Below are 25,352 nucleotides of genomic sequence, written 5' to 3'. Positions count from 1 at the left end.
AATAAAGGAATCTCCATATCTGTTATTGCACAAAGAAATACTTTTGCTGTGTGAATGTGTAAAGTAGTAGCAGCTACTTTTCAGGGCTACTAAAATAAGCAATGCTGATCATTTACGGATATCTGTCTCTATGTGTGTTTTAGCAGAGGCAATTCTAGCTGCTACTAACTAGCTCCATATGTCTTCACCCCACCCTTAAAAGAAAAAATTGTGATTGGTTACTATTGGTTTGGAACAAAGTTTGAACTTGTTATTTACATTGCCCTAAAAGGCATAATGTAATAACTGTATGACATGTTTTTAAGTTCTGATATTGGTTAATAACCATGAAAAATTCCTACAACAGGTTTGTTACCAACACCATGTTGATTTACCTGCTTGTCTCCAGATGAGATATATCCTGGATATTTCCTTTTTGCAACTTCTGTACACTGTTAGAATATGAGACACATTGATATCCTTTTGGCTTACTAGGTAAATAAAAAATTAAATATATTTCAGTCATGCTGAAAGACAAGCAAAATGCTGCATATTTAGTCTATAGTAAAGAAGTGTGTATACAAGAATACACACTTCATCCACCCTCTCTGTTGGAGCTGACAGCTGACAGATTTAAAAAGAAAGTGGCATTTTAAAGGGACACTATCATTGATATTTTCCCAAATAATTTTGTTTTGTGCAATATGGAGTTGCTTTTATTCATTTATTTAGTTTTAGCTTATAAATACTAAAAAATACATAACATCTGCTATCAGATCCTGCTAAAATCTTTGGAAACAAAGCATTCCTGCAAAAGGATTCACACAACACTTGCAGGGTTTGTTAACCTAATCGATGCTTGCACTATATAAGAGCACAGTGCAATTCTACAATAAGGAAACTTTTAGCGAGGGCTGATGAAAACCTCACAGTGGCTCATACAGTATGGGGTATGCTGGTCAATTTAGGAGATCTATAGGATATATTATTTAACTGCAGATTTTGTTTGTTAAAAAAGAAAAAAAACATACACACAAAAAATTGCTTAAGTGTTTTCTATAGTGAATAAAAACCCAGCAAAATAATTAGGGCTTTACCTTGACAACCTCAACTCCTGAATCTGGACAGCAGAAGCAAAAGTAACATGGCACTTAATAAAATAAGTGCAAATGTTTGTAAACCAGTAGTCATTAACTAAATAGAAGTAAACTGGCCCTTGCCCACAGTCTGAGATATCTGTGCATGGCATTGTGCCCAGCAGAGCCCTTGTCAGGCTTCAGTCCAGTCTTGTTCCATTTTGTGGCTGTCCAGGGGATTGCAGTGCACACGGTAGCAATGAGAGCACACTCGGACAGGGTGGGTAGAAACAAGATAAGGTAGGGTAGATGAGTATGCAGAACATCGTGAACAGAAGATCTATAGTGGATACAAAACAGGATATTATAAAGCACAGATGCACATCTCTAAATGGGTGTTTAAAACAGCTTGAAACATTTTCAAATTACCTTCCCACAGCTACGGCAGTGATGCCTCCTGCGCAGTAAAGTGAAAGATGCATAGCAGCTCATGCACTGGGAACTGGCATTGTCTGGGAGCCATTCTGGAGGTACTGGGCACAAAACAACCCTATCAGAATCATATGTACAGGCTTGGCATGAATTAATACAAAAGCAAGTGTTATTCACTTTTGGTTTGTGGTTGCAAGAAGCATGACATTGTTCTCTTAAATAAAGTTATGTATACATAAATAAAGTTATGCACTTTAGGACTTTAGGTAAGCCACACAAACTACACTTAGAAATCATGAAGTTGCATTCTACCAGGTACCAAGAAAAAAGGAACTGATAGCGCTGAAATCAACTTTTTAGCTAATTATATCTGCTAATTGAAGTTTTTTTTACCCCCAAAGTCCAAGGTAACCCAGTTAATGGGCTGTGCTTCTTTCAAGTTGTTATTTTCTTTAAAGGGAAATTGAGAAACTTGAGGATCATCAACTGCACTAACAGGGTTTAATATGATTAGGTTAATGAAGATCTATATAAGAAGTATAGAAGCAAGAGCATTTTGTTGTTGGTGAAAAAAAAACATCCGAGGGAGCATGTCCATTGTAATTTGAATGGTGTTACAAACTTGAGTCTTCTATTGTAGGGTTTATATATACAGAATTTATATATTATATATATATATATATATATATATATATATATATATATATATATATATATATATATATATATATATTACATACACACACGCACACATTCTATGGTATGCATTTTCACTTTCTCAGCACTCCGCCTCAGGACTTTGCCGAGATACTTAAAATGTATATAGTTTAACAAGGGCTCAAGCAAACTTGTTCTTTTAACTATAGGATGAGCAACATTACCATTGGATTTGTATATATAATATATAGTATATAGATGTTGTTTCTCCATTAAAGGTAACACCAAAAAATTAAAGTCTTTTAAAGTAATTAAAATATAATGTGAAAGAAATTACATCACTAAGCACCGTTTATAAGAAAATAATATACAGGATATTGATGGCTCTTGTAATTATATATATAAAATGTGACTGCTGAGGCAAAGAATATGAAATCAACTATAGATACAAAGAGAAAGAATGTTCTGTGATTTTGTACCTGATTTAGCCACTGTGTGATGCTCTATATTGCTTTGACAAAGGTGACAGTCAGATAACCGGAAGGCATTATCTGTAGTTTCTAAAAGGGGAGGGAAAAACATTACAAACATCATATTTACATACAGTATATAGTTGCACTGTAATTTTACTATTTAACCCTTAAATGAAAATCTTAGCTGAAGGTCTTTTATTGGATTTCTCTTTATTATGATACTGTTCTATGTCAGGTTGAGGAGGTGCTGCAATTGACTGCAAGTTACAAATTTGACAGGCTGACGGCCTTTTGGGGAGAATGATAAAACTCCTCAGATATGTATCTTGCTCACTTCTGAAACGGAGACCTCTGGCTACTCTGAGCCACTCCTTTGCTAAATAGTATAATCTGAAGAGTTATAATCTGAAGTTAATATGCCTTCATTATCTTCCATTTGGAACCTGCCCTAATCCACATTTGTCTATTTTAATATAATCCTTATATATCCTTTGAAATATACTCCATATAGGTTTTGCTCATGTTGGAGACACATTGTGACAATGATGGAAGTGTAAGGGCCATTATGATAAACAATTATGGATTTTGAACCAGTTTAATGTAAGACCTTAAAAGCTTAGTAAAGCAAGTGTAATGCTAAGCCTTATTCCAGAATGTTATCGCTTGGTATAGAGAAGCTCCAACTCACAGTAATAAATACAAATATGCAGATAAATAAGGTTCTCTGAGCAGAATGATACGTGGCTATAGATTTTGCCAAACTTTCTTAAGGAAATTCAGCCGAGTTGGACTGGCCCACCGGGACACTGGGAAAAATTCCGGTGGGCCCTGGTCCTGCAGGGCCCCGCTTACTGCAAATCACTGTTCTCCCTCCCAGTTGACCCCACTACTGTCACACTCTCCATCACCTTGCTGGGCTCCCTGCCCTTTGACACTATCGCTTTGGCGGGCCTCATACCGGCTTAGAAGTTGTTGCTCTGCTGGGCCATCCACCGTCTGCATAGTATGCAAAAGATGGCTGTGCATTCTACTGTGAAACTCACAGCCATCTTTCATTTAACTTACTTTCTTCTAGCACCCGGCCGCCTGCCCAGTCACCCTGCTTGGCCCCCGCCAACATCCACTTTATTCTGCTTGCCCCCCCACCAATCGTCTCATCACCCTGCTGGCCCTGCTGCACTTTCCATTACCCTGCAGACCTTTTACTTGTGCAGTGGGTCAGGCAATGTTTTTAATCTATTCCTTTTCTTGCTCCTACTGGCATGTAGGGTTAATTTGTTTTTTGTCAATTTTCTGCAGTGATCTGGCGTGTCTGGGGTTAATATGGCCATTACTAACATGACTAAGATTAATAAAATCATTGTCCATTTTTTACTGGCGTGTCTGTGGTTAATGCTTATTATCCATTTCTGAAGTGATCTTATTTGCATCTGTGGGTTGTTATGCCTGCAGGGTGTGGCAAAGAGCCTAAAAATGTTGGCAACATGTTTAGCACAGTCCTAAGCTTCATTTTTACTTAAGGCTCCATATTTTGATGAGACAGCCCTGTGGTACATGTACAAAGCGGGGATGGGGTGGCAACAGCAGCGGTCGCAGCTGATGCCCTTATGTGTTTGGTGGGCCCCTGGGGTGAGATTCTCTGGTGGGCCCAAGGTACCCCAGTCTGACACTGCCTGCTCTTTACCCACTCAGGGTATTAGGTGGGTCAGACATGCATCCAGGGGTAAAAACACAGGGCTTTTATATATGAGAAATGACACAACAGCTATGCAATGAGAAAAGGCTGTTCAAACTTTGGTCCTTTACTTGCCCTTTTAAACATGTACGTGAGCTATGCATGTTGTGATAACACCGCTTGTGAAATCTTTGTTTCTTGAATATAAAATGACTAGTATCCAGAAAGATCTAAATTAAGGGAAGGCCATCTCCCACATTTTAATCAAATAATTCTATTTTTTTTTTTAAATATTCCCTTTTTCCCCTATAATAATAAAACAGAACCTTGAACTCGATTCTAACTAAGATATAATTAATCCTTGCTGGTGGCAAAACAATATAATAGGTTTATTTAGAGGCAGATTTATCAAAATGTGAGTTTAGAGCTTAATACATAAAACTCACTCGTGTTCTATTCATTCCTATGGGATTTTTAGAAGTGTATTTATCAAATGATGAATTCTAACTTTTACCCATTGATAAATGTGCTTCTAAAAATCCCATAGGAATGAATAGAAATAGGTGAAGTTTTCATTTTGATAAATCTGCCCCATAATGTTTAAATGTTTTCTTTTAGTACACTTGGGGGCAGATTTATCAAAATGGTTTTCAAGGGGTGAAATAACAACTCACCATTTGATAAATATGCTTCTAAAAATCCCAGAGGAATGAACAGAACAGGGGTCCCCAACCTTTGAAACCCATGGGTCACATTCAAACAAAAAAGGGTTGGGAAGCATCACAAGCATAAACATTTTTCTGGGGGTGCCAAATAAGAGCTTTGATTTTAAATCTGTCCCTTAAAATTACTAAAAGACCAGTTATACAGAAAACCGAGCACTGTCCTGAATATTCTGTATAACAGGTCCCATACTGGTACATTGTAAATCTTCTATATTTACCGAGATATGGGAGTAAAACAAAGGTAATGGTATCTGATAATCAGTGACAATAGTTCCCAGTATCTTTGCAATATTTTAGTTGAATTGTTTCAATTAAACCATGTGTAACCGTTAGCCTGAAAGATAAGGGGGTTGAACCTAACTGAGAAAGCATGGCATGAGAGATGGAAGTAGGGGGCTATTTAAAATTTAGAAGATAAAAAAAGAGGGGTGTTGTCAGGCAAAACTAATGTCCTAATTAAAAAAAAGAGGGGGGGGGGCAAGAACGAGCTTCTCATCTTGTAAAAAAAAATCAATGAAAGGAAAACATTTAACATATTACTGTAATATTGCAGGTAAATCTGATTCCAGTACCTATGTATTTTCCCTGCATCACTACAGAGCAGGCCAACAATGAAATATTCAAGAGCATACTCACTTTCCCTTTCCTCCTGTTGTTTAGAGCTCACTGTTTCAAACACTGTCTTCAGAATAACACGAAGATCACTTGCAAAGTTGGTCTGTAGCTGGTCAGCAACACCTGAGAATTAAAGCACCAATCATGCTAGTTGCACAAATGCAGCTGTAGGTTGTCTCATTTTGCTCTATGTAGTGCTGAACTTCAACTCATGAATGTTACATATTACAAAGTTACATAGTACATGAGGTTAAAAAAAAGACATACAAAAAGTTTAACTTTATGTATGGTGCAATTGGAAAGGATTGGGTTTACCTGCAATGCACACAAACAGGCGGTGCAGCATGTCACTGTCACTACGATAACGGGATCTCACATGCTGCAATCTCAAATTCCTTTTTGGAAATGAAAAAAAACAAAACTCTGCATTATAAGCAATAAAACCAGCAGTGAATTTGACAAAGGATGACAATGCCTAGGTATAGGGAGTGCTTAAGTATAGGACTGAGAAGCATTGTTATTTGGAATACTCTATTTTGGGGTAGCTTTTAGTTAAAAGGTAAGTAAGGTATAAAGTCCATTAAAGAAGAACACACTAGCATCACTGGTGGGTGCCTAATCAATTGCCACCCCCAGTGATGCTACAGTCACTTACTTCCTTCCAACCAACATTTCTCTTCTTAAGGAGAACTAGCTGCAAGTGTCCAATGATGGCCAGGGAGAATGTCTCTTTTTTATATATATAGGCACCTGCTAGATATCTACCACCCTAGGCATGGGCCCACAGGTGCCTATATTATATATATATATATATATATATATATATATATATATATATATATATATATATATATATATATATATATATATAAAAAATGCAAAAAATGCAGAAAGGCACCGCTCTCACAGGTCTTAGTCATCCATAAAGAACTTTATTGAGGTAGTCACGACAACTGACGTTTCGGCTGAACCACCAGCCTTTGTCAAAGTTACATTGAGACATATACACACACCTTATAAATTGTGTATGGCGGGAAAACTGCAATCAGTAAGTGAACACACGTCACAAATTCAAATGTGATGACATCACCCACCTCCCTGTGTCAGAACCACCCATCTCGGTCACCCAAAGGCTGCCAAAAGTGAAACATCAAAATGTAACAAAAAAGCGAAACAATAAAATATACAGACAAACATCGCAACAAAGTAACGAACATCAAAAACGATACCAACTATCAGCTAGGAGGCTCTTATGCTGAATGCCTTAAGTACTGCCGTCGTTAGTATATTAGTATGATACTATGATTCGTGTCAGCTCTTAGTGAGAACTAGTACCCAGATAATTTAACGCTCAAATACAGGGATATTCAGTTCATATTAAGGTAAGAAATGTTACAACAGACTGGTAAGGTGTAGAACATTTCATAAGTAACGAAATGGTATTTTCAAGAGGTGCTTGCTGATATCGGAGCGTTCAAAGAATTGATACTGTGCCCCAGGACCGATTCTCATGGTGCCAAGATTTCTAACTAACTTTGTAGTGGGAAACTGCAAGCAGTACGAGAACATTACTAGTCTCATAAAAAGAGACTAAAGGGGATATAGAAATTATTATGGAACTAACTAGATAAGAGTTAAAAATCAAACGTGTGACAGGCATCCAAATAAAAGAGCCCATTAGCCAAAGAGGAAAGTCACGCCTCTCCAAGGGATAGAGGAGCGTGTGTGAAAAATTCCCAAATCTCACAGTCTCGTGGGTCCTTAAAGTAACACAGTACTTGGGAAGTATAATAAAAGCGTTCTTAGGGACAACAGAGCGGTGACTTATGCGCTTCTATAGAGTAGCAGTATGGTAAACAAACGAGGGACAGTAGCCTACCTCAGACGGTGCCTGGAAGTTAAAAATCAATCATATGTCACTGTGTCCCAACGGACTACGGGTGAAGGCTGATAAGCAAACGGAACTGCATCACACACTGGTGTTGTTAAGCTACGGGACTAGGTGACGGCTGTGATGTGTATACCCCTATGTAAGTCTTTAAGGGGATAATATATCAACAGACCGTGCCGCAGATATCCCTGTAGCATGTGACCACTCTCCAAAGGGCAGAGGTTATCACTTCGGCCTTCGGATCTGATAAGGTGAAGGTAGGGGTAAAACAAGCGCGAGCACTGTAAAGAGCTCAGTAAGTAGTGGGACTAGGTGACGGCTGTGAAATATAGACCCCAGTAATGTAATTCTCTAAGGGGTAAGGAATCAACAGACCGTGCCAGAGATATCCCATCTACTTTCAATTTAGGAAATAGAAAAAGGGGACCAAACACGACTGTGAGATAGAATAACAAAAAGGTATAGTTATAAGTCAGAATAGTGGAATGGCAAGGAGTAATACGTGGTGTACTCTGATTATTAGTCAGAAACGAACCAGGTGATAAAGTTAGGTGCCTCACCGGTGGGGTAACAATTACACAGAAAAAAGGAATAGTAAAATAGAGAAATGCATATATCTACTGAGGGGAAATAGGCAACGAGGAATTGATCTCAGCGCGGCACATTATAGAAACGGTTCCGGGGCTGATAACACACATCAATTATTTAACAGGACATCAGAATTAAGGTAAGTAGAAAGGGGAATAAGATATCAGTTCGTTCAGTCCAAAGGGGCTAACTGTGTTCAACCTATGTATCCATCGCAGTTCCAATCGTAGTAAGAGTTTGTCTCGGTCACCACCTCTCTCAGGGGAGGGGACGTGGTCAATGATCATGGACCGTAGGCTAGCCAAAGAGTGTCTCAATTTAAGAAAATGGGCTGCCAATGGTGTGTCCGCCTTCCCAGTATCCAGTGCTATTCTGATGGTGGACCTGTGATTGGCCATTCTATCGCGGAAAGTTGTTACCGTTTTACCTACATAGAATAGCCCGCAAGGGCATTTCACAAAGTATATAACAAATTTGGAGGTACAGGTCACACGATGCTGAATGGAAATTGGTCTCCCCGTGTGCGGGTGGTTAAATGTGGAGCCAGTATTCAGATAATTGCATGTGGTGCAGGAAGGACATCTAAAGCATCCTGGTTTCGTGACGTTCAGCCATGTAGTCGGGGTAGTTGTTTTGTAACAATGTTTTGGATCGGTTTTTACCAAGAAATCCCTCAAACTTCGACCCCTTCTGTAGGCAATGCGAGGGTGAGTCCTGAAAACCGGGGGCAAGGTTTTGTCCTTGCCCAAAACAGTCCAATGATCATGTATAGCTTGTGCTAAATGTCTGGTCTCAGGAGTGTATGTGGTTAGAAAGGTCAAACGTTCTTCATGGTTAGAGTGAGAGCGGGACGATCTGGGTGCAAGTAATTCGTTCTGTGTGTGTAGTAGTGCTTTCTCTTTACTTTGGAGTAAGTGTTGGTGGTTATATCCCCTATATTCAAAGCGGGCAATAAGGTCTGCTAGTTGATTGTTTAGTTGTTCTTGATCTGAATTGTTGCGTACCATCCGAATCATTTGTGAATATGGGATGGACTGTAGCAGATGAGGAGGGTGGCATGAGGTACGATGTAAAAGCGTGTTCCTGTCAGTTTCCTTTCTGAACGTAGTGGTACTAATTTCTCCCCCATTGATGGTTAGAGCTAGATCAAGGAATGAGATGTTATGTTCATTTATGTTAGCCGTGAAACGTATGGTAGTGGGGAGATTATTCAGTGTGTGTAGCATCTCCCAAAATTGATCCATGGTGCCAGTCCACAGTATGAACACATCGTCTATAAAGCGAAACAGTCTGTGGATATGTGTTCCAAACTGAGGTATGATGTGTAGTTGCTCGTAATGTGACATGTATATATTCGCAAAGGCAGGAGCCACGTTGGACCCCATACTGGTCCCACTAATTTGTAGAAAGTAAGATAATTCAAACTTGAAATAGTTCATGGTTAAACAGCATCTGAGTAGGTCTACTAAGAAGTCTGTGTGGGGGCGTGCAGGGTCCGGGTATTGTACTAGCGCCTCCCTCACAACTGAGATGCCTTCCTCAATGGGAATAACCGTATAGAGGGAGGACACATCCATGGTGGCTAATAGTGTATTGCTAGGTAGAGGACAGGTTTTTTGTATTCGGTACAGAAAGTCCCCAGAATCCCTGATATAGGTAGGGGATTTCTGAACAATGGGTTGTAGAAAGTAATCAATATAAGTTGCCAAAGGTTGAAGTGCTGAGTCACGAGCGCTAACTATGGGACGACCAGGTGGAGAGGACAAATTCTTATGAATCTTGGGCAGGGTGTAGAAAATAGGACAAATCGGGTAGTCTTTGGTAAGAAAGGAAAGCGTGTTTTGGTTCAGGGCCCCTAAGGACAAACCTACTTGTAAAATTTGATCAATTTGTCTTTTGAATTTGAGAGTGGGGTCACTGGGTAGCCGTCTATATACTGTATCATCAGAGAGTTGTTTAATAATCTCGGACCGATAATCAGCATAATCCTGTATGACTATGGAACCTCCCTTATCCGCTGGTCGGATGACTATGTTGGGATTATTAGCCAAACTGCGTATAGCCTCCCTTTCTGCCCTTGTCACATTAGGAAAAGGTCGATCATGTGTGTGTATCTTCCTGGATTCATCTATCAAAAGTCTAGTGAAGGCCTCGATTGATTTTGGGGTGTTAGTCGGCTCAAACGTGCTGGGTGCCCTGAAGGGATCTGGGTTATTTGATGGAATTCTGAAATGTTCTCTAAGTTTGAGAGTTCTTTGAAATTTATGAATATCAATCATGATATCTAGGGATTGGGCCGATGGTGTGGGAACAAACGATAGACCCTTTGATAGGAGACACATTTCAGTGGGGGAGATATCACAGGTACTAAGATTAAAGATTACCTTCTCTGTGTTTTTATTCCTCGGACGGACCTTGTGCTTACGCCCACCCCTTCTCTTGTGTGGCCGCCCCTGAGTGTGGCAGGGGTATGCTGGTCTAAAAAAACTGTAGAATTAATCGTGGTAGGTGGGATGGAGGTGGAGGTATGGGGAATAGGTGACTGGGAAATAGGTCGTCTAGGTCGCCCTCTCGGCCTTCCCCTGTAGTTCTGTGGTGTATCGGCGTCGGAAGAACCCACAGAACTACAGGGGAAGGCCGAGAGGGCGACCTAGACGACCTATTTCCCAGTCACCTATTCCCCATACCTCCACCTCCATCCCACCTACCACGATTAATTCTACAGTTTTTTTAGACCAGCATACCCCTGCCACACTCAGGGGCGGCCACACAAGAGAAGGGGTGGGCGTAAGCACAAGGTCCGTCCGAGGAATAAAAACACAGAGAAGGTAATCTTTAATCTTAGTACCTGTGATATCTCCCCCACTGAAATGTGTCTCCTATCAAAGGGTCTATCGTTTGTTCCCACACCATCGGCCCAATCCCTAGATATCATGATTGATATTCATAAATTTCAAAGAACTCTCAAACTTAGAGAACATTTCAGAATTCCATCAAATAACCCAGATCCCTTCAGGGCACCCAGCACGTTTGAGCCGACTAACACCCCAAAATCAATCGAGGCCTTCACTAGACTTTTGATAGATGAATCCAGGAAGATACACACACATGATCGACCTTTTCCTAATGTGACAAGGGCAGAAAGGGAGGCTATACGCAGTTTGGCTAATAATCCCAACATAGTCATCCGACCAGCGGATAAGGGAGGTTCCATAGTCATACAGGATTATGCTGATTATCGGTCCGAGATTATTAAACAACTCTCTGATGATACAGTATATAGACGGCTACCCAGTGACCCCACTCTCAAATTCAAAAGACAAATTGATCAAATTTTACAAGTAGGTTTGTCCTTAGGGGCCCTGAACCAAAACACGCTTTCCTTTCTTACCAAAGACTACCCGATTTGTCCTATTTTCTACACCCTGCCCAAGATTCATAAGAATTTGTCCTCTCCACCTGGTCGTCCCATAGTTAGCGCTCGTGACTCAGCACTTCAACCTTTGGCAACTTATATTGATTACTTTCTACAACCCATTGTTCAGAAATCCCCTACCTATATCAGGGATTCTGGGGACTTTCTGTACCGAATACAAAAAACCTGTCCTCTACCTAGCAATACACTATTAGCCACCATGGATGTGTCCTCCCTCTATACGGTTATTCCCATTGAGGAAGGCATCTCAGTTGTGAGGGAGGCGCTAGTACAATACCCGGACCCTGCACGCCCCCACACAGACTTCTTAGTAGACCTACTCAGATGCTGTTTAACCATGAACTATTTCAAGTTTGAATTATCTTACTTTCTACAAATTAGTGGGACCAGTATGGGGTCCAACGTGGCTCCTGCCTTTGCGAATATATACATGTCACATTACGAGCAACTACACATCATACCTCAGTTTGGAACACATATCCACAGACTGTTTCGCTTTATAGACGATGTGTTCATACTGTGGACTGGCACCATGGATCAATTTTGGGAGATGCTACACACACTGAATAATCTCCCCACTACCATACGTTTCACGGCTAACATAAATGAACATAACATCTCATTCCTTGATCTAGCTCTAACCATCAATGGGGGAGAAATTAGTACCACTACGTTCAGAAAGGAAACTGACAGGAACACGCTTTTACATCGTACCTCATGCCACCCTCCTCATCTGCTACAGTCCATCCCATATTCACAAATGATTCGGATGGTACGCAACAATTCAGATCAAGAACAACTAAACAATCAACTAGCAGACCTTATTGCCCGCTTTGAATATAGGGGATATAACCACCAACACTTACTCCAAAGTAAAGAGAAAGCACTACTACACACACAGAACGAATTACTTGCACCCAGATCGTCCCGCTCTCACTCTAACCATGAAGAACGTTTGACCTTTCTAACCACATACACTCCTGAGACCAGACATTTAGCACAAGCTATACATGATCATTGGACTGTTTTGGGCAAGGACAAAACCTTGCCCCCGGTTTTCAGGACTCACCCTCGCATTGCCTACAGAAGGGGTCGAAGTTTGAGGGATTTCTTGGTAAAAACCGATCCAAAACATTGTTACAAAACAACTACCCCGACTACATGGCTGAACGTCACGAAACCAGGATGCTTTAGATGTCCTTCCTGCACCACATGCAATTATCTGAATACTGGCTCCACATTTAACCACCCGCACACGGGGAGACCAATTTCCATTCAGCATCGTGTGACCTGTACCTCCAAATTTGTTATATACTTTGTGAAATGCCCTTGCGGGCTATTCTATGTAGGTAAAACGGTAACAACTTTCCGCGATAGAATGGCCAATCACAGGTCCACCATCAGAATAGCACTGGATACTGGGAAGGCGGACACACCATTGGCAGCCCATTTTCTTAAATTGAGACACTCTTTGGCTAGCCTACGGTCCATGATCATTGACCACGTCCCCTCCCCTGAGAGAGGTGGTGACCGAGACAAACTCTTACTACGATTGGAACTGCGATGGATACATAGGTTGAACACAGTTAGCCCCTTTGGACTGAACGAACTGATATCTTATTCCCCTTTCTACTTACCTTAATTCTGATGTCCTGTTAAATAATTGATGTGTGTTATCAGCCCCGGAACCGTTTCTATAATGTGCCGCGCTGAGATCAATTCCTCGTTGCCTATTTCCCCTCAGTAGATATATGCATTTCTCTATTTTACTATTCCTTTTTTCTGTGTAATTGTTACCCCACCGGTGAGGCACCTAACTTTATCACCTGGTTCGTTTCTGACTAATAATCAGAGTACACCACGTATTACTCCTTGCCATTCCACTATTCTGACTTATAACTATACCTTTTTGTTATTCTATCTCACAGTCGTGTTTGGTCCCCTTTTTCTATTTCCTAAATTGAAAGTAGATGGGATATCTCTGGCACGGTCTGTTGATTCCTTACCCCTTAGAGAATTACATTACTGGGGTCTATATTTCACAGCCGTCACCTAGTCCCACTACTTACTGAGCTCTTTACAGTGCTCGCGCTTGTTTTACCCCTACCTTCACCTTATCAGATCCGAAGGCCGAAGTGATAACCTCTGCCCTTTGGAGAGTGGTCACATGCTACAGGGATATCTGCGGCACGGTCTGTTGATATATTATCCCCTTAAAGACTTACATAGGGGTATACACATCACAGCCGTCACCTAGTCCCGTAGCTTAACAACACCAGTGTGTGATGCAGTTCCGTTTGCTTATCAGCCTTCACCCGTAGTCCGTTGGGACACAGTGACATATGATTGATTTTTAACTTCCAGGCACCGTCTGAGGTAGGCTACTGTCCCTCGTTTGTTTACCATACTGCTACTCTATAGAAGCGCATAAGTCACCGCTCTGTTGTCCCTAAGAACGCTTTTATTATACTTCCCAAGTACTGTGTTACTTTAAGGACCCACGAGACTGTGAGATTTGGGAATTTTTCACACACGCTCCTCTATCCCTTGGAGAGGCGTGACTTTCCTCTTTGGCTAATGGGCTCTTTTATTTGGATGCCTGTCACACGTTTGATTTTTAACTCTTATCTAGTTAGTTCCATAATAATTTCTATATCCCCTTTAGTCTCTTTTTATGAGACTAGTAATGTTCTCGTACTGCTTGCAGTTTCCCACTACAAAGTTAGTTAGAAATCTTGGCACCATGAGAATCGGTCCTGGGGCACAGTATCAATTCTTTGAACGCTCCGATATCAGCAAGCACCTCTTGAAAATACCATTTCGTTACTTATGAAATGTTCTACACCTTACCAGTCTGTTGTAACATTTCTTACCTTAATATGAACTGAATATCCCTGTATTTGAGCGTTAAATTATCTGGGTACTAGTTCTCACTAAGAGCTGACACGAATCATAGTATCATACTAATATACTAACGACGGCAGTACTTAAGGCATTCAGCATAAGAGCCTCCTAGCTGATAGTTGGTATCGTTTTTGATGTTCGTTACTTTGTTGCGATGTTTGTCTGTATATTTTATTGTTTCGCTTTTTTGTTACATTTTGATGTTTCACTTTTGGCAGCCTTTGGGTGACCGAGATGGGTGGTTCTGACACAGGGAGGTGGGTGATGTCATCACATTTGAATTTGTGACGTGTGTTCACTTACTGATTGCAGTTTTCCCGCCATACACAATTTATAAGGTGTGTGTATATGTCTCAATGTAACTTTGACAAAGGCTGGTGGTTCAGCCGAAACGTCAGTTGTCGTGACTACCTCAATAAAGTTCTTTATGGATGACTAAGACCTGTGAGAGCGGTGCCTTTCTGCATTTTTTGTATATTCCATTTTCCGGTACTGCACCCAGGCATGAGTTTTTGGACTTAAACGTGAGTGCCAGCTTCTTAGATGTATTATATATATATATATATATATATATATATATAATATCTCCTCTTTACCTTTTCTAGACTGCTCTCCTATTGTCCTTTCATTTCCCGTTTTCCATACCTTCTCTTCCCATGCCTATACTGGTTTCCCTGCTTTCTTGTTGCTGAACCCTTTGTCTTTCTGTTCTAATCTTTAACATTATATTGCTTGGGTAACTTTCATGATAAATATACAATAGTGTAAAAAAAAAAAAACATTTTTGGGGGAGTAGAGTGAACATGACCAAAGCAGAATTTAAAACCTAGGATTTTGCTGTCTGTCTTAGTAATCAGAAGAAAGTTTAGTGATCTTTTGATAGAACTGTTTGTTCTATTTACCTGTGTGCATATTTTACATGCTGATTGTGATGCTGTGATCTTGCATACTCAGTTTCAGCATTTCCTGAATGTTCAAAGCCAACTGTTTTAATAATTCCCTGGTCTCTATATGTCCTGTTACTACGATCACTTTTGCAATAATTAGAGGCATAGTTGCTGTGTATTGTCACTGGCGATTGGCATTGAATGCTTATTGAATGGGTTTCCCAAGTGCTTGGAACTTCAGGTCTTGGATTTTCTGAAATGCCCATAATTGTAGACTTGGGCTCTGATGGTGTTCCAGTGGCGTGGCTTATAAAATTCCATTTATTAGGAGACTCTGAGATAGCAGACAGGTGCCCTGAGGGATCATCTGAAGATGCACAGCACAGTGCTCTCTCTAAGGAGATCAACTCCTGCTCAGTAAGTATGCACAGCAGTTCCCTGCAAGTACAGATGTCAACATATTATATCACTGGTTCCACAATTTGTTAACTGTATATCCAAGTAGCAGAGATGAACATCATTACAAAGCAGTACATACAGGAAAAGGTGATGTACCGTGTTAGCCAGTCAAAATTTTTACAGGGTAACCCTTTTGAAAAAGTGGTATAAAGGCGATACCTTTATTGGCTAACTAAGATAATCATAGCAAGCTTTCAGAACATTTTAGTTCCTTTTCTTTCCATTTCCGTTCCTTTCCTTATCTTAGGGTAATCAGCTTGAACAAGGAACTAAAATGTTCTGAAAGCTTGCTATGATTATCTTAGTTAGCCAATAAAGGTATCACCGTTATACCACTTGTTATTTTTTATTTCAAAAGGGTTACCCTGTAAAGCAGTACATATTAATATCTGATCCTTGATACTATCAAGTGCCTCCAAATGCCATTTCCAATTGGCTTTTGCTAAAACCATCAAGTGGCAGTTTAACCTTACCTTTATATACTACTGTATATAAAGGTAAGATAAGTAAGAGAATTAGAGAATTAATTGCATTAAAGTTAGTATTCAGCATCCATTTGCTTCCTAGGAGTCTGTATTGGCATTTTCTATGCCATAGTTTTTCTGCCAAAGAGAAAATTGTATCTTTGACATTTCTGATTTACATACCTAACCTCCTGCTTTGTCAGTGAATAGCTTAATAGCAAACAACGTAAAGTTCTTCCTAAACCTTGCTTAAAAAGTGCACATACAAGTGTATACATATTGTAAGTTATGCATCATGTTATGTTCAGACATACATTTAGAACATGTTTTTCCAAATTAGCTGAATATGTTTTTTCTTAATTGTGACCCTTTCCATGCTGTGTGCTCAGACCTTGACATGGACCATCTGTTGTTTACACTTGACTTTAATGTAACCCAGTAACAATGAATCTACCGAGCTGGAATTCTGATACTTTCTTGCCAGCACTGTAGATTCTAAAATATTTAGCAGGGGAAGGGTTAAAGACATTAATCAAATATTGTTGTATTTAGAATGTTTGTTACTCACTGTATTTTTTTAAGTAGGCCATGAAATGGTCTGAAGAGTTCACACATTTCTTCAGGCTGCTTCTGTAAGTTCAAGGGCCCATCAGGATAAATAAGCAAACCACTGAAAGCAGAAAAAAAAGAGCTGGATAAAAGGAAGATGATGATGCAGGCCCACTCCTTATGCCATATACAATATAGCTTCAACATGGGCAGCGGCATAACTATAAATCCACAGCCCCAGGTGCAAATATGTACTCTGGGCCACTTGTCCCCCCATCTACCCTCATCACCCAAAATATTATGTTGCAGTATTCCCTTCAGGTCAAGGACTGGATGCAGATGCACCACTTTCCCTACCACAAGTAGTTATGCCACTGCAAAAGGGACACCTATATTAACATGGGTAATGTTTGTTTCAGTCTGATAGCAACCAGTCAGATATTGACTTTGATTATGCTAAGATGGCCATACACCTAAGTATCTGCTTCTCTAGCCAGGTTGCCAAATAAGCAAATCTTTGTCTGATTTGGCCACCCACATGCTCAGACAAATCAAACTAATTTGATTATTTGGGCCCAATGTCAGAAACAACCTGTGTACGGCCATCTTAAATCTACAAGAAAAAAAGCTAACTATATAATGATCATTACTTTACCGGCGTTAAATGTTACTTGATCATTTTTTGTCATTTACCTTCTTGATTTTCTGTAATTACCTGATAATAGCCAGACGTGGAATAGAAATCATCAGCTCCGGCTCACAATGATCAATCATTTCTTGGGTTAAATATCCTTTTTTAAGTGCCCTATTAGGGAAAAATAAAACCCTATAAATAAGACCCTAGCAATCAGATTGCTGCTATAATGTCAAACTAGAAAGCTGCTGAACAAAAAGCTAAGTAACTGAAAAACCAAGACCAACTGCAAATTGTCTCAAAATATCAATGTCTACATCATATTAAAAGTTAATTAAAAAGGTTAATATCTCCTTTTAAACATTCTTGATACAGGTCAGGTCCTCCAAATATACTCACCTGGAAACAGTTTCACAGAAGAGTACTGCTACTTCCTGCTGTGAATAAATTTCCTCTGGGGTCTTAACAGAGACCAACAAGGACACATACCTGCAAGACATTATAAAACTACTAAACTAAAACTGAGAGAATTTTTTGCAGGACAAAAGGCAGACAGCAGGCAGAGCATTCATACACCCATTCAGATATGTAAAAGATGGCAACTTAGCAAAGCCTATACTAGTACAGTGGTGTTGGGAAAGCTGTATATACACACAAACACACTAAAGGTGGCCATACACATTACAATTAGGATCCTTCCTGTGACCAATGGTCACAGGAAAGATCGTTCCCGCCCTCCACTAATGTTCAGGGCTGAATCGTCAGATATGGAGGTAGAAACAATAGGAATTCTAACTCTATCTGACGTTTCAGCCCCAAACACAGCTTTTGCTTGGGCGCTATAAAAATCTTTTGTCCTACCCGATCGACGAGACAACCCATATCCAAGGCTTTTGCAATATTGGTTGCCACGACGATCCACCATGCATACACGGAATATTGTATGAAACCTTGTTCCGTACAATATTATCAGTGCGTGTATGGTCAGCTTAAGTAACGTATACAATAAAGACTGTAAAAGTTAAAGACAGTAACAATGTGTGCAAATAATTATATTATTGAAGCATTTATTTCCCACAAAGAGACATGCCATAATCAGGGGCGGGCCAAGCCAACTGGGCGCCCTAGGCAACCCGGTCGGCCACTCCAAACCCCCTCCCCACAAACAGCGCATGCGCGTCAAAGCAAGTGCAAGGGGGAAGGAGGTGCAGGGGGGGGGTGCGATCCAATCGGTCAATGCCTCCACCGCTAATGACAAGTGGCGGGGGCAATGACAAAGTAGCACTAGGGGTAGGCAGGAGAGGTCCTGTCTGGCGCCCTCCAATCGTTGCGCCCTAGGCAGCTGCCTCTTTTGCCTACCCCTAGTTCCGGCCCTGCCCATAATCCTTTAAATACTTGAAACCATCTGTTGTGTGTGATTTCCATCAGAAACCATTAATTGTGAAACTGCTGAATTTTAATTATATGCATATGGTTTATTTTATTTTGCAAGTTAAAGGACAAATAAAACAAATGGCCTATTGCTTTTCTGTAGTTTTCTTTAAGAGCAGTCTTAAGGCAAGTTAATAAATATTTATGAACTAAGTTTCATGTGCACACAACAGACAAGGTGATAAGTTGTTTAGACAGACAAAAGATAGCTGAACAGCCTAGAGGCATATACTTAATATTTTAACATGCTGGATTTTACTCCGAGTGGTGCTGTGTAAAAAAAAATGATACAAGTGTGTATATATGCTCCTTTTTGCAGTAAATATAGCCCTAGGGCTCCAACTTAAAGGAGAACTAAACCCTAAAAATGAATATGACTAAAAATGCCATATATAATGTGCTGAACTTACTGTACCAGCCTAAAGGTTCAGCATCTCTATAGCAGCAATTATCCAGACTTTATCACAGAAGCTCACCATCATAAAATTTTGTAAGAAGTGTCAGTGACACTGCACATGAAAATGAGACTGGCCTCTCATATAAGCTGATGCTACAGGTCTCATTATTAAATTCTGATGCTAACTGCACTGGTTTCAGAGCTGCCATGTGCTAATAATCTGTATTAATATATATCGTGAGATTTATATCCTACATATACAGTATATTATAAGTTGGTCCCTAAGCTCAGGTAAGTGCCAGAAGCACAGAGCATGTGCAGGGAATCAGCAGAAAAGAAGATGGGGAGCTACTGGGGCATCTTTGGGGCACAGATCTTCCCTGCTAAAGGGCTGTGGTTGCCAGGGGTCTTCCATTTTTGTGTCAAAAAGTAAGGCTCTGCCAAGGGCAAAAGACATCAGGTAGTAAAACAATTACCTGGGATGCTACAATTGTGGCACAAACAAGTCGATAATAAATATGGCTGCTTATTAAAAACGTACTAGAGTTCTACGGATGATATCTCACTGACAAATATGTGTTCAAATGACATATTGTGAGCCAAAAATATATAGCAGTGAAACACATGGCATTCAAAAATCATTTCCTCAAGAAGCTGCTTTACATAAAAGTAAAAAACAGCAATGAACAGGGAAATAAATCAAAATCATGTCCGGCAGTATGAGCCACAAAGTTCAGAGGAAGCAGCTCATGTGGGAATGTGCCGAGACACATCATTCCATGCTGTAAGCCCATAAGGGAAATATTTGTAATCATATCAATGGAACCATCTCCTGACAACCACAAGCTAATAAAAAAAAACTGAATTCACCCACACGCAGTCTGGAACGTTTCCAGATTCGAAAACATGACGCCTACCCACATACTATGAGAAAGGTTCAGTCCACAGCTCTCTGTTATTAAACATATTAAACATGGAGTTTTTTTTTGTTTTTTTTTTTAAGAGCAACTTACTGAGTACATTTAAAGTCTTTTCCTAATTCATAACTGGACAACAGAACTGGAAGTACCTTTGCTAGGCCCTGCTAACTGGGTATTGCTCACAGTACCAACAGAAAATACCAAAGACTGGTTATGGCAGCTAGTAAACAACAGCCCTATCTACAGTATTAAACAAGTGGTCACCTCATTTCAGTTATAGGTCTATTTCATACAGTTCAGCTGTCTGGCCACCATAGTAACACACTGTCCTGTGAATAAGAATTTTTATCCAAATATTTGTTAGCAAAGAAAAAAAAAGATTTACTGCATTGCACAGGAACAGAACATATAGTAGTGTTAGTGGGAATAGCAGTGTTTTAACATGTAGCCCTTCTAGCTGTCCCCAGTTTCCAAGTTTCCGGTAGTCTTAGAATATAAATATGGCCTACTATCTGCATGCATGCTACTCAACTGAAACATTTAAAGTGGAATGTACTTGCCTTAACTCAAACTCTGCGCAAAGTGCATCATAGTGTAGCAGGGCCTTGTGTATTGTCTCTGGGTACGACCCAGGGTCCTCAAAGCTTTGTTCTCTCAATGCAAATCGTAGATCTGCCAGGCTACGTAGTAGCTCTTGTGCCAAGGGACGGAGCAAACTGCCATCTGCCTCCTCCACTTCAATATAGGTGCCACCTACCAAAAGCTACAAAAATTGTGCAGACGTTTAAGGCCAAACAGAAATTAATATTACGTTATTATATTTGTAATTCCTGGCATACTGTACCTCTGCTGAAAACAACAGGTGAGTGGTCATATTTTCATGTGCAACCTCATCAGGGAATTTCAGGAGGTAATCTCTTTGTTGTCTCTTTGTTGGTACACATAGTTCCATAATTTGTTCTATAACACCCAGCATGCGTTCCTGAAGGGTAAGAGCATATTGCTATTTAACACTGAACTCCAACAACCAATTAATTGATTAAAAATAAAATATACAGAATATGGAAGACAGTTTCTATAGTCAGGATGAAATATCATTAGCCTGGTTGCAATTCTTAAAGTTTAAGAGGACATATGTGTACTAAAGGACTACAATGACATTTTAATTTCCATTTCCTTAAAGAGGATATTAATGAGCGTGTGTTTATATGTGCACCAAGGTTTCTTTGGAGTGGTTGAACTTGATGGTCATTTTTCAACCCAACTTAACTATTTAACTATAAAGTGAGATATATTTTCTCTTGTAATTTTTAGTCCATTATACAGCATCCTAAATATAAGCCAACATTATTATATATATATATATATATATAGAGAATGCAGTACAGGCCAGCACTCACAGGACTTTTAAAATGGAACATCAAAAGAATAAAGAGGTTTTACAAAAATTCTTGAAGCATGGTTCTTTATTTATCCGACGTTTCAGTTCCAACCTGGAACTTTTTCCCTGATGAAAGTTCCAGGTTGGAACTGAAACGTCGGATAAATAAAGAACCATGCTTCAAGAATTTTTGTAAAACCTCTTTATTCTTTTGATGTTCCATTTTAAAAGTCCTGTGAGTGCTGGCCTGTACTGCATTCTCTGTATTTCCTTTTCGCATTAGCACCCAGGCATTCAATCCCTGTATGTGGAGTGCTACCTTGGCTGGGACTGTATATATATATATATATATATATATATATATTTTAAATGCCCTTTCCTATTTATATGACAGTACAGAGAAGTAAATTAACTAATGCTGCAGGCGCTTTTCTTAATGTGAATTTTCCATTTTACCCTACCATAATGTGTGGCTTAGTACTGACTGGCTAATAACACCAAATTATAAGATTGTAGTGAATATACTGCATTTTTTCATATACTGTATATATTATACAAATAATAATTACCTGGCTACTGTGCAGCTGATTAAGCAGCACCAGATAATTTTGGGGGTCTTTCCTTAGGTCCAAGCTTTCCAACTCATTGACGATGCCAGACACTTCCTCGTTGACATAAAAAAACTTTGCCAAAAGCCGTGGGTCAGACTTCTGTGATCATAAAATTAAAAAAGGCATTGCATCATAGGAGGTATAAAGGGAAGAGATTAAAATGCTCAGTGTGTATAGAATAGTTTCAGTCAATTAATGGGGTATTTTATCTTAAAATTAAAATACATCTTGTGTTGATGGTGGTAAGAAAAATAGCAGTTTGTTTTACATTTTTGTTCTTTCCACTTCAAATCCAGCCCTTTATTTTGCCATTAAAATTGATATTAAATAGCTAAGGCCTTGACAGTAACTACCAGATGGTTGTTTGAACATCAGAGTGCAAGAATGTAAACTAAAGAGAAAAAAAGGGAAATTAATAAAATTCTAACAAAAATCTAGCCTTATAATCAGCATGCTTATTGGATTCTAAATTGTACTTATCTCAGTAGAGCCCAAGGTACACAATGTTTCCAAAACCCCCACCTAAATTACTAGGGGTGCACCACATCATTCTAAGATCATCTCTAAATCTGAAAAATGGGATATCCTTGTTGTTTCCTGTGTGGCATGTATAATTTAACCAACCTGATGCCTTAGGAAGTACACGCAGACTGCAAGAAAAAAATGACATTGTGTTTCCCTGAGTAGAGTCCCTGAGTATCTAAAAACCAAATCAAATACATTTATGAAATGGAACAGTAAATCACAATAGTGAAAGCTATGTAACATTGCAGAACATTACACATTTGCAAAAGGTCACTGTGATTTTGCAGTGTGGTTTACACAAGTGGTTTGCCTGCAGTTTGTTTGCTCAGTTTTGTTGGCAAAGCTTACGTGAGCAGAAGACGAGGGTGAGATTTTCGCAATTCAAGTCTACTTCAAAGTTTACTTTTTTTTTTCACTGGAGTTCCAGCAAATATGCAATTTACTGAATGGTACAAGAATTGGTGGGAAAATTCAGGAGGAGGAGGAGGAATGCATAGGGAGATTTTTACTTGTCACGTCTAGCAAATATTCTTATCTGAATGGACCCATGCCTATAGGCGATGCCTTGCTATGGGCAATAGCTGAAGTTTAATTGTTGTGACTAGGGTATTACAGTTCACCTACAGTTCACCTCCATGCTGAGGACTATGCTTTGTGGATTGAGTAGGATTTGTTCCCATGGCCTATGATTGCTGATGATCAGATACAGTAGGCACAGTTCCCAAGCACATATCCTGGGCCACCAAAGCCCTTTGATAATGCTAATTGCAACATTTGGTGGTAATGTAAATCTGCCCATAACCCCCAGTTTTAAATGGCATTTACATTGAGCAATTTCTTTGCCTTAGCTCTCCTTTCCTATCTCTTCAGCTTTGCTAGTTTAAGGGATCAAGCACTAAGGGCTCTGACAAGACGCCAATGCTAAACCAATGGAAATCGCCAGCGTCAAAACATACGAGGCTACTTCAAATCGCCTGCTGTTTCAAATCGCACACAGACCCTTTTCTAAGCAACTTGAGTAAACATGAGGGGGGGGTTAACTGTTGAATGTACCATGGATAGCAGATCGCCTGGAGCCCAACTCGCCTGAAATCTCTTCGTGTGTATTGTCGTGGCGACTTGTCGCCAAAGCACCAGGGGGAAAAAACGCAGGCGACAAATCTCCTCGTGTGCCAGAGCCCTAAATCAATTTCAATGTACAACAGCAAAAGTGGCTGACAATTTGTAAGGGCTCTGGCACACGGGAAGATTAGTCGCCCGAGACACAGGGTGCCAGAGCCCTAACAGGCTGGACGTTGTGGCCACTGAATATCCACAAACTGCTGCGCACAAACGAGCAGCAGCTTTATATTAAATGTGCCCAAATGAGGCTGACAGAATGCTCCAGGTTCATTTTAATTGACATGAGTATAAAGCAGTGATCCCCAACCAGTGGCTGGGGGGGCAACATATTACTCACAACCCCTTGGATGTTGCTTCCAGTGGCCTCAAAGCAGGTGCTGATTTTTGAATTCCTGGCTTGGAGGCAAGTTTTAGTTGCATAAAAACCCAATAGAATGCCGAACATAGTCTCATGTAGGCTGCCAGTCCACATAGGGGCTGCCAAATATATGCAATAATACATAATATATTAATTCCCTTAATACACTGGATACACTGGTGTTCCTTTAAGGTTTATGCTTGGGATTAAAACTAGAAGTTGGTGCAAAGTGGGAGTGTGGATTTAAGCTAGATGGGGAGGTTTATCTTTAGGGCTTAGAGAGTGGTGCAATGGGCCAAACTGGCCATCTATGGATCATGGCAAATGCCAGAGGGGCTTCTGTAAGATACCATGAACAGTCAATATTTAATGGGCCTCTATGTACTTAAAGGGGAACTCCACCCAAACACAACTTGAGCTTTTTGAAAACAGAAACACAATTTCAAGTAACTTTGCAATATACATCAATTACAAATATGTAATAATATTGTTTGGAATAGTTACCTAAGCCTAGCTGATCTGATTGACTACTTTGAGACAGTAATGTCACAGTGCAGTGCATTGTGGGTTACGTAGTTCCTGCATGCTTTCTGTAAGCTGTGGAGAAGTTGGTAAAATTTGTAGCGTCAATGTTTTAGTTCCACCTTCCCTGCCAGAATTTAAAATGATGCAGAAAAAGAACTGCTTTGCAGATAGATTTCAGCTTATAAAAATTGTATTTATTATACTTTTGAAGGAGCAGCTTACAGAGATAGGTATATTAGGGGTTTCTGTGCCGTGTGGGCTGTTTAACAAATTTTGGTTTGCAAGCCAGTATTCCCCTTTAAAATGCCAGGGCCTATTTTAATACCAGTCCAGACCTGGTGGTGCGACAGAATTGGTCCTCAATTACTGCAGCCTTCAGCCTAGCTTAAGGTGCCCATACACGCGAGGTCGCCAAGCGAGCAGATCTTCTCCCGATACCCCACCTACAGGTGGGCGATATCGGGGAAAATGTAGGCTAATTCGATCGTTTGGCCCAGGGGCCAAACGATCGAATTATAATGGCGGCAATGGGGCATTTGGTTTGGGGACCGCATCAACGAGCCGATGCGGTCCCCGATCCGACTTAATCTTTTAACCTGCCCGATCGATATCTGGCCAATTTCAGGCCAGATATCGGT

The 25,352-nt window shown here is 40.0% G+C and overlaps 1 protein-coding gene across 3 annotated transcripts in view; it reads right to left on the bottom strand.

Annotated features, from left to right (window-relative positions):
* Nucleotides 1–347: 347 nt before the first annotated feature.
* LOC100493455 (lateral signaling target protein 2 homolog) overlaps nucleotides 348–25,352 on the bottom strand; it is a 43,094-nt gene continuing 18,089 nt past the window's right edge. For 2 of the 3 annotated variants that reach the window (XM_031898841.1, XM_002936952.5), the window contains 12 exons: nucleotides 22,143–22,283; nucleotides 21,037–21,174; nucleotides 20,753–20,955; nucleotides 17,844–17,933; nucleotides 17,526–17,615; nucleotides 16,830–16,931; nucleotides 15,354–15,776; nucleotides 5,948–6,027; nucleotides 5,654–5,755; nucleotides 2,624–2,704; nucleotides 1,485–1,588; nucleotides 348–1,395 (listed from right to left, as the gene is read on the bottom strand). In XM_031898841.1, coding sequence (XP_031754701.1) covers nucleotides 1,249–1,395; nucleotides 1,485–1,588; nucleotides 2,624–2,704; nucleotides 5,654–5,755; nucleotides 5,948–6,027; nucleotides 15,354–15,776; nucleotides 16,830–16,931; nucleotides 17,526–17,615; nucleotides 17,844–17,933; nucleotides 20,753–20,955; nucleotides 21,037–21,168 — 1,554 coding nt within the window. In that variant the 5' untranslated portion in view covers nucleotides 21,169–21,174; nucleotides 22,143–22,283 and the 3' untranslated portion in view covers nucleotides 348–1,248. Of the gene's footprint in view, nucleotides 1,396–1,484; nucleotides 1,606–2,623; nucleotides 2,705–5,653; nucleotides 5,756–5,947; nucleotides 6,028–15,353; nucleotides 15,777–16,829; nucleotides 16,932–17,525; nucleotides 17,616–17,843; nucleotides 17,934–20,752; nucleotides 20,956–21,036; nucleotides 21,175–22,142; nucleotides 22,284–25,352 lie in introns of all 3 variants that reach the window. The other variant, XR_004221958.1, reaches the window with a different exon arrangement.

Source organism: Xenopus tropicalis, chromosome 3, assembly GCF_000004195.4.
Source record: "Xenopus tropicalis strain Nigerian chromosome 3, UCB_Xtro_10.0, whole genome shotgun sequence".
Classification (NCBI taxonomy): domain Eukaryota; kingdom Metazoa; phylum Chordata; class Amphibia; order Anura; family Pipidae; genus Xenopus; species Xenopus tropicalis.
This window is presented reverse-complemented; position numbering and strand designations above follow the sequence as displayed.